This window comes from Nannobrachium achirus (genome assembly GCF_963921795.1).
Source record: "Nannobrachium achirus genome assembly, chromosome: 9".
Classification (NCBI taxonomy): Eukaryota; Metazoa; Chordata; class Actinopteri; order Myctophiformes; family Myctophidae; genus Nannobrachium; species Nannobrachium achirus.
Window position 1 is genome coordinate 54,171,434 of NC_137818.1, and position 9,493 is coordinate 54,180,926.

The following is a 9,493-nucleotide window of genomic DNA, read 5'->3' on the forward strand; positions in this document are numbered from 1 at the left end:
GATCATGAGATCACGACAAGGCTGTCGCACAAAGGTAGTGAAAACAGTAGCTCTACAAGCACACAACGCCTCGCGGTGCGAGGCGTTGTGTGCTTGTAGATCGTCTGTTTTCACTAGTTTAAATCATTTTTCAAAATGATACATGCCAAGCGAAGAGTTTTGGACATACAAGGTTTCCACCCGACAACGACGATACACTGTAATATTTGTGTTCCACGCACATGCACACACGCATACTATGTACTTTATTAGATGCAATCAGCTTTTAGAGAATGCATCAATAATAGCATCTTGACTCTCTTTCTTTGTGTGTGTGTGTGTGTGTGTGTGTGTGTGTGTGTGTGCGTGTGTGCGTGCATGCGTGCGTGCGTGCGTGCGTGCGTGCGCGTGCAGTTTGCCCAGCTGATCAACACCTTCAGGAAGCTGGGATCAGAGAAGTTCCCTCTGATTGAACAAACCTTCTATCCAAACTACAAAGAGATGGTGAGCATCATCATCATTAAAATCCAACACTTGTGGCAATAAAGGCAATAAACAGCCTCTTCAAAGGGGGAGATTGTGAAACAAGACAATGAACAACGTGGCAGAACAAAAAACATCAACGTCAGCTTTTCTCCCACGCCAGGTTACCATGCCTACGTTCCCTGTCGTTGTGAAGATTGGACACGCCCACTCTGGCATTGGAAAGGTATGAAAATGCTTTACGAGTTATTGTTTAGTCCCAGGCTCTTGTTAACGCTTTTTATTGGTTCAGTGTTTATATAACCACTTACACACTTTAATCCTGCCGTCCATATTTTTTGGCATGTCATGGCAGATGAAATTATTGCATTTTTCAAAAATAACCGTTCCGCGAGCTCACATGTGTGACTGTGCAACGTGATTGTGAGCTTGTAGTTCGGTTATTTTTGTTACTTTTGCAACAAAGTATAGAATACTGTAGGTCAGGGGTCTTCAACAGGGGGTCCGGGACCCCTAGGGGGTCCTCAGAGTTACTACAGGGGGTCCTCCAAATCTTCCAATCCATATTCTGAGAACTTTAGCCAACAATAGCAGATCTACAAGTTCACAACTCCTCGCAGCGCTTGTAGTTCGGCTATTTTCGGCAAAGAGCTTTGGTGTAGAGGGGAAAAGAGCAGACTAAGTACAGAGTGAAAGGTAAAGTTTATTAAGTATTGACGGTTTAAGTGGTTAATTATCTGAAAACACAAATTGACATGAATCCAAAATATATTGATGATGGTACTGTCAAACAATGAAACTATGGAATCTATGGTTTTGGGGGTCCCTGCTTCATCTCTCTCTCTCTCTCTCTCTCTCTCGCTGTAGGTAGATTAGGGGAATATGAAATATATGCTTAGATACTGTTTGTAAATCCATGTGTCCTTTTGTGCTGGGTGGGTATTTGTCTGTTTATTATTGTTTTTAGTAGTGGTATTAATGGTATTAATATCTTTATTTTGGTCATCAAAAGCAAACTCAATACAATGCCTTCTGGTTTGATATGGGTCAAAACACATGTGTTATTGACAGGTAAAGGTGGAGAACCACACTAAGTTCCAGGACATTGCCAGTGTGGTGGCTCTGACCCAGACCTACACCACCACAGAACCTCTGATCGACTCCAAGTACGACGTCAGAATCCAGAAGATTGGCAGCGACTACAAAGCATACATGTATGATGTGACATTTAACCACTTTGGGCGTGATTAGGGCTGTCACAATTATTACATAATCGTCTAATCGCGATTATTTTTCATAATCGTTTCCACGTTGAACATTTTTTATTTTTTTTTAAAGTATTTTTTTTTTGTGGAAATAGCAGATCTACAAGCTCACAGCACGTCACGATGCGACGCGTTGTGAGCTTGTGGATGGTCAATTTCCACTATCAATGTTCTTTTTTAAGTATAAAGTTGTCAAATATGTCAGTAATGTCTTTGTATATTTAGGTTATGTGTCATATCTACCATGTGCAACTTCAAAGGCTAAAAGCCAAACAGAAATGTAATTATCAATGACAAAAACACAATTAAATTGTTAATCGCAATTATTTGAGTGACAATTAATCGTCATGTAAAATGTCATAATCGTGACAGCCCTATGCATGATCTCAGTGATTCTCAACCTGTGGGCCCCCAAATAATTGTCAAAACCTTACGATTTTAATGATAATACTACATTCATAAGATGTTGTATATGCTCTGATAATGCTCACGACCTCACCCATCAGACCACTTTACACGGCAGACAAAACCTTGGAGATCGCTATTCTCGAATAGCACGAAGGGACACGCTGTGAGCTTGTACATCTGATATTTTTGAATAGCCAATGCAAAAAAATCTAAACTGACACATTTGACTCTGTTTTAGTGGGTTAAAACCTGCTCATATCTTCCATGGTGTTATTTTCTACCCTTCAGGAGAACCTCTATATCTGGTAACTGGAAAACCAACACCGGCTCAGCCATGCTGGAACAGGTGGCCATGACTGACAGGTGAGTTCTGGAAGGCCGGCCCCCTGCCAATGTCTCGCACCCTGCAACAGGTTGGCAAATGTAGAAGGGATTGACACCAGAGCAGCTTGGACAGCTAAAGGGATATTTCACTTTCAAATAAACATTCAAAAATACGGTATATTAAAAGAAAAAGTAAGACGTAATGGAAAAATCGCCCCCCTCATGCATTACAATTTAAAAAAAACATTTTTAAAATATTATTTTTTTATGTTTAATGTATTTACTATTTGATTTGAAAGTGAAATATCCCTTTAAAGCCTTTTATTCTGGTGCTTGTACAAAAAAGAATGACTGACGTTTTGATCTTTCAGTCTTCCTCAGAGAGTCAATCATGACTCAATCATGACAGAGTCAATAATGACTCTCAGCAAGGTTCGAAAGATCACTCATTCTTTTTTTTTCATAGCACCCGAATAAAAGGCTTTTGTCCGATCCTGTCTGCAACTGTTGTCCCTGCTTCTGTGACGCACCGGACTAGCCGTATTAGGCTGAGGCGCACCGCTAGACTCCCTTTTGTTGGCAAATGTCTTGCACTGACAGAGCAAATCAGTACGATCGATCACGAGAAGAGCATTTTGAGAGCGCAGCTCTCAGAACGCTCGTACTAGCGGCGAGTCTAGTCTTGTGCTGTATTTGGAGTGAAACTGCTGTTCTATTGTCAGTATTGACAGGGGCGTCACAAGGGGGGGATAGTGGGGCCCAAGGTGGAGGGGCCCTAGTAACTTTAGCTATTGAAAAATAGCAGATATACAAGCTCACAGCGCGGCACCGAGTGCCGCGCTGCGAGCTTGTAGATCTGCTATTTTTGAAAAGTCGTGAAAATGTGCGCACATTTTTGAATATGTATTTTTTAAGCAAACATTTGTAACTCAAATTTTGCTTCTGGGGGGGTCCCTGGAACTAAATATTTTGAGATGGGGGTCCGTGGCCAAATACATATCATTTTGGGGGTGAAAAAGTTTGAGTTTTCTTGCACACATTTTCACAATTTTTCAAAAATAGCAGATCTACAAGCTCGCAGCGCGGCACTCGGTGCCGCGCTGTGAGCTTGTATATCTGCTATTTTTCAATAGTTAACATTCACGGGGGGCCCGCAGTGAATCCTTGTACCCAGGGCCCAGAATTTGGTGTGACGCCATCTTGTCTCGTGTCCAGGTACAAGCTGTGGGTAGATACCTGCTCAGAGATCTTTGGAGGTCTGGAGATCTGCGCGGTCAAAGCCATCCACGGGAAAGATGGCAAAGATTACATCACAGAGGTACCGTTTTACAGGTTTATAATGAAAGGCATTTGCTTCATTTAAGTTTGGTGATTTATCATGCCTGGGTATTTACAACTTATTTCACCACTTACTGTCTTACTGCCTTGCCTATTTAGAGCACATGTAGTGAAATGTTTCCAGAATCATATTTTATTTGTAAACTAAAATTTAAAAAATACTGGCTACTGGGCCAATCACTCTGACTCAGACATAACCAGAAACAAACCCAATATGCCCATATATAGGCATATCTGGGGCCCAGTTACCTAGAGCCACCGATCCGACCGCTATGTCCATGGTCTATACTCTATAATATAGACCATAGACATAGCGGTCGGATCGGCCATAATATAGACTCTATATGGTCGTGTGCATATATACGTGACCGACTGACTTCAAACTCTGCATCAGCAAGGATTCGAGGGAGTACGGAGCCTGCTGCCGAGTCGTTCTATCCGTCTGTTATTCAATGTTGTATACTTCAATGGTTTCCTGTGTAAATAAGCCAAGTGCTTTTCTAGGATCTCCTTTTAGTTGACCTTGTACCAGTGAACTGTACCGTCATGAAACTGTACCTTTTTCTATGCAAACTTCTAATAAAGTCTTCAATCAATCAATCAATTGGATATGCGGTTGTCCGACCGATATGTCCATATGGGCATGCCAATAGACAGGGTATGGGCAAATACTAATGACATCAGGTATCTCCAATTCTCCATATATGGGTACTAAAGGTACACAGAAAGACAGGGAAACAACGGGTACAATGACACTACAGTAGGGTGATACACATTGTTTTGCTCTCAGGTGGTGGGCTCCTCCATGCCTCTGGTAGGGGAACACCAGGCTGAGGACAGGCAGCTCATTGCAGACCTGGTGCTGACAAGAATGGAGCAGACTTCAGAGAAGACGGCGAACACGGCCCAGAGACCCACCACCATACAGCCTCAGGTAAAAACTAATAGGAAGCTTAGTTTAAGAGGTTTGGGTTGTGCAGTTGCCTTGCCATGATGTAATTCCAATATTGATTGATTTCAGCTGTTACAATTCCAACCATTCAAACACGACTCATTACTTCAGTCTATATTAGTAGCTTAATGACTTAGCACTAGTCTTTTTTTGTTATGTCTAATGTATTTGAATTTAAGTTCATTACGGTTAAAAGTTAAAATAAGAACATATACATGCATTTGATATTACATTTTCAGTATTCCAATTCAAAAATAGCAAGAATATCAGCTTGTAGATCGGCTATTCTTTGCTATTTTTGACTGTATAAGCATTGTGGCCCTCTGGAGTGAATGTGAAAATACAGTGGCCCTCTTCAAAGGGTCCAAAGGGAAGCATGCACATCCCAACAAAGATTTACAAGCGGGTGCTGTAACTAAAATACAAAAGAGGAAGGGTAGTCCACACACCGTGTAATACCTCCCAGTAGAAAAATATATTAAAGTTTAACAACGTTTTCAACCCTATCGGGTCCTCATCAGGTCAATTGATGAGCGTTGGAACGTTGTTAAACTTTAATACATTCTTCTACTGGGAGATATTACACGGCGTGCAGGCTTCCCTTCCTCTTCTAAATGAACATAAACCAAAAACATTAATCACAAATACAACACAGATCCACCCAACACGTTCCCCTTGGCTATAATAATATAACGAGACAATAGCACAACAATAGAACAAGAACAGCAGCGGACAGAGCCCGAGGCGTACTGAGAAATCCCTCCTCAGCCAACGAACAGCTCAGGGATGCAGTGTGTTATCCACTTGTCGACAGATTCTAACAGCGGTATTTGGGTAGAAGCCAGGTTTGGTTTTCTGCTTGTTATATCCTAGCTCAGGGGTCTTCAACAGGGGGTCCGGGACCCCTAGGGGGTCCTCAGAGTTACTACAGGGGGTCCTCCAAATCTTCCGATCCTTTTTATATTAACAACTTGAACCCTAGTGTCCATATTCTGAGAACTGTAGCCAAAAATAGCAGATCTACAAGCTCACACCGCCTCGCGCTGCGAGGCGTTGTGAGCTTGTAGATAGGCTATTTTCGGCAAAGAGGTTTGGTGTAGAGGGAAAAAAGAGCAGACTTAGTACAGAGTAAAAGGTCAAGTTTGTTAAGTATTGACGGCTCAAGTGGTTAAATATCTGAAAACACAAATTGACATGAATCCAAAATACACTGATGATTGTGCTGTCAAACGATGAAACTATATGGAATCTATGAAAAGGTTGTCGGGGTCCCTGCTTCATCTCTCTCTCAACTAAGGGGTCCTTGGACTGAAAACATTGAAGACCCCTATCCTACAGTAGCTCCTATGCATCCTAAGCACATACTTGCAGTGGTCGAAAGTAATTAAGTACATGTCCTCTTGTGAAGTATTTGTACTGTACTGGACTATTTCCAATTTTCAGTTGGCCTATTTTTACTTCTACTCCACTGCATCTCACAGACAAATATTGTACTATACTCAAATACAATGATTTGAAAACTTTAGTTACTAGTTACTTTGTAGATTTTGATTACTATCACAAAACATTAAACACTTCAGAACTATTTAAACTTTGGTTATTTGAAAACAGACAATTTACAAGCTCACAACGTATCACGATGCGACACGTGGTGAGCTTGTAGACCTGCTATTTTCAAAAGATTTTCATAACATTTTATACATAATGAAAACTTGTGAAACGAGACATTCTGGTAATGAGTACATTTACTTTGGTACTTTAAGTATATTTTGATGCCAATACTATTGTACTTTTACTCAAGTAAATGTAACAGAGTGTTTCTACATAAGATAAGATAAGATAAGATAAGAAAACTTTATTGTCCATCAAATTTTGCATAAAATGGAAATGTGTCTTTGGCACACAGGCAGTCAGTCAGTATACAACAGTAAAATATACATAAAATACACAATGCATTAAAACTATATAAAATGCATCCCCTGACATAGCAACATAGAGACAGTGCAGTGATCAAGGTCTGTGGGGGGTTGGAGCTATTCAAATATTTCCTTATTTAAAATCTCCACTGCAGTTGGCACAAATGATGTCTTATAGCCCTTCTTCTTTGCTAGTTTTGTTCTAAGCCTCCTGCCCGATGGTAACAGCTCAAATGAGGGACGAAGAGGGTGTGTGGAGTCATTATAAATCATTATAATGCAGTATTGATACTTTTACTGAAGTAAAATAATTGGGCACTTTCCCCACCACTGCATATTTGTTATCTTAGCACTTTTAGCACCTTGACCACTTATCATTTTGATTGATAGTTAGCCAAGTTTCCTGGCAGTTATAGCGACCTTGTACGTTGGTTGGATTTGCAGGGTCTGCCAAAAGTGAAAATTGTAAATTGCACTTTGCCAAAGGAAATTACAAAAAGCCTATGTCATTCATATATCACAGCAGCCAAAGCATATGAACATTTAACGACATGTCACTGGATTAAAGGTAGGGGGAGTGATTTAGTTATGACACAGAGAATTGAGCAGACAAAATTGGAACTGGAACACCATGACATTTCAACTGATAAACTGATTGGTTGAAATTGGCAATCCACCTAAAAAAAAGGTTTCCCGTTTATTAAAGAGGTGGAGAGATGGGTACACCCCTGTTACTGAACGAACACTCTCTTGCACTCTTTTGGGTTCTCGTTGAGCCTGCTGGTCCTATCAATGGCCCAGCAGATGTACCTGTTTCACCTGGTGGCAAGACATTGGGCCTCTTTCACCAACGGTTCTTAGTGTCATGAAGCTGTGCCTTATATGGGGATTTGTGGGCGGCCCCCTATGGTAATAGGAATGCAAATTAGGATATGTGGGGCGTCTACCGATAATTAGGATTAACTGGCACACCCCTTCAAGTTAAAGGTGATACACCATGAAATTTCACGCAGTTCAGGCCAAAGGTGGTACTGCAGCTGAAAATGCTCTGAGAGCCATTCAAAAATGAGAGAAGCTCTCTATTCAGGAGTGGTAATTTAGCCTCAAACCTTTTGAAAAACGTTTTTGGGACATAAACAATATGACATAAATACTTTTTAAATGCATGGTGTATCACCTTTAAGAGGATTCATCATAAGAACAAAGTTACGAACAAATCTGCCTTTTAAGAACGTTTTCATGAATCTGACTCGACTTCTCTTAGGAATTCACTTAGGAAGAAATTTAAGAAGAAAACTTACAAAGTTATTGGTGAATGAGGCCCTTTGTAATCTCAATACTGGTTCTCTACTGGTTCCGAGTGAAGACCCGCCCTCGCTGCGGTTGCAGCCAATAGCATCCCTTTGATCGTTAGCAGGCGGCGGATTTGAAATAGCTGAAGAACAGGATTCATTTACGGTCTTTAGATACCAAATGTCGGGAAGCTGTCCATTAATATTACAGTCTATGCACTTAAACTACCTCTAATATAATGAATTATTCATCCGCCTCTTTTCCAGGGCCAGAAGGGGGAGCTGGCGTCGGAACCCACCAAGAACGGTACCGCACACCCACCTCAAGGTTGTCTGCAGTACATTCTGGACTGTAATGGCGTTGCCGTGGGGCCAAAACCAGTCCAGGCCAACTAAACAACGTCACCCCCAGGAGATAAAAAAAAGGGAGGTCGTATAAACGTCTAGACAGATAAAACCATGATGTACAGTATATTATAGCCAAACACACTGACACGAGAAGACGTGTATGTGTGGGTGCTACTAAGCTAGCTAGACTCCGATCTTATGGTGACGTTGGCTCGGCCCCCCGCCGGGCTGAGGATAAAAAGCTGTTCCCTGGACTGGGTTTTGTTTTCCTCTATGCAGTGTCAATATGTACCCTGTGTCTACCTGTTGACCTGTTGATTCCGTGTGCTTGTAGAGGTTCTTTACCCTTGTTTCTGTAAAGCTGATGTGGATTCTTTTCTTTGGGGCTGTTTTGATGATTGATGATTGTGCCTACACTTCAGTGCTGCTCTGTGTGATCCCAGCTAACCCCCACCCCTCTCCCTTCCTTTTTTCCGTTCTTCGTTTTTTTTTTCTTCTTTTTTTGCTGTGTACCTTTAAATATCGTTCAAACTGTGGTTCCATTCTTGTGCAGTTTGACATGTGCGTGTGTGTGTATATATCTGAATAATGTACACGTGGGGTGTGTATGTTTGTAGTACGGTGATTTTATTTTCGTACATATTAACTGGATAATAATAGATATTTATTTTTGTTTTGCATGTTTGATAGAAGAAGAAGAAAATACAGGTCTGTTCATAAGTGTATTCTGATTGACCGGGATGTTAAAAGTAACATCGCCAGTTACATCTAAAAGCTTATGCCCCCCCCCCCACCCCCACCTGCTGTGTGCATTGTGAATGTGTCATAAAGAAATGCGTATTATATATAAGTTATACACAAATAGATGTTAATTGATCATTAACGATCACGTATTAATAGACGGCTGAGGTGTGCTGCTGCAAACACAATCAGGATTCAGCGTTGACGTGTGTTTGTCTTTACTTTTAAGTTAAAGGTGATACACCATGCATTTAAAAAGTATTTATGTCATATTGTTTATGTCCCAAAAACGTTTTTCAAAAGGTTTGAGGCTAAATTACCACTCCTGAATAGAGAGCCTCTCTCATTTTTGAATGGCTCTCAGAGCATTCCAGCTGCAGTACCACCTTTGGCCTGAACTGCGCCACCCCACCCAAAATCTTTTTGAAAAAAAAATTTTTTTTTGAA

General features: G+C 41.0%; 1 protein-coding gene across 1 annotated transcript in view; it reads left to right on the forward strand.

The window, feature by feature from the left end:
• The window catches only part of syn2a (synapsin IIa), a gene marked incomplete at its 5' end in the record, with an annotated part of 32,573 nt that extends 23,308 nt beyond the window's left edge, over positions 1-9,265 (forward strand). The window contains 7 exons of the mRNA XM_080733687.1: positions 394-483; positions 626-688; positions 1,534-1,676; positions 2,424-2,498; positions 3,675-3,777; positions 4,588-4,731; positions 8,225-9,265. Coding sequence (XP_080589813.1) covers positions 394-483; positions 626-688; positions 1,534-1,676; positions 2,424-2,498; positions 3,675-3,777; positions 4,588-4,731; positions 8,225-8,353 — 747 coding nt within the window. The 3' untranslated portion in view covers positions 8,354-9,265. The remainder of the gene's footprint in view (positions 1-393; positions 484-625; positions 689-1,533; positions 1,677-2,423; positions 2,499-3,674; positions 3,778-4,587; positions 4,732-8,224) is intronic.
• Positions 9,266-9,493: the final 228 nt, after the last annotated feature.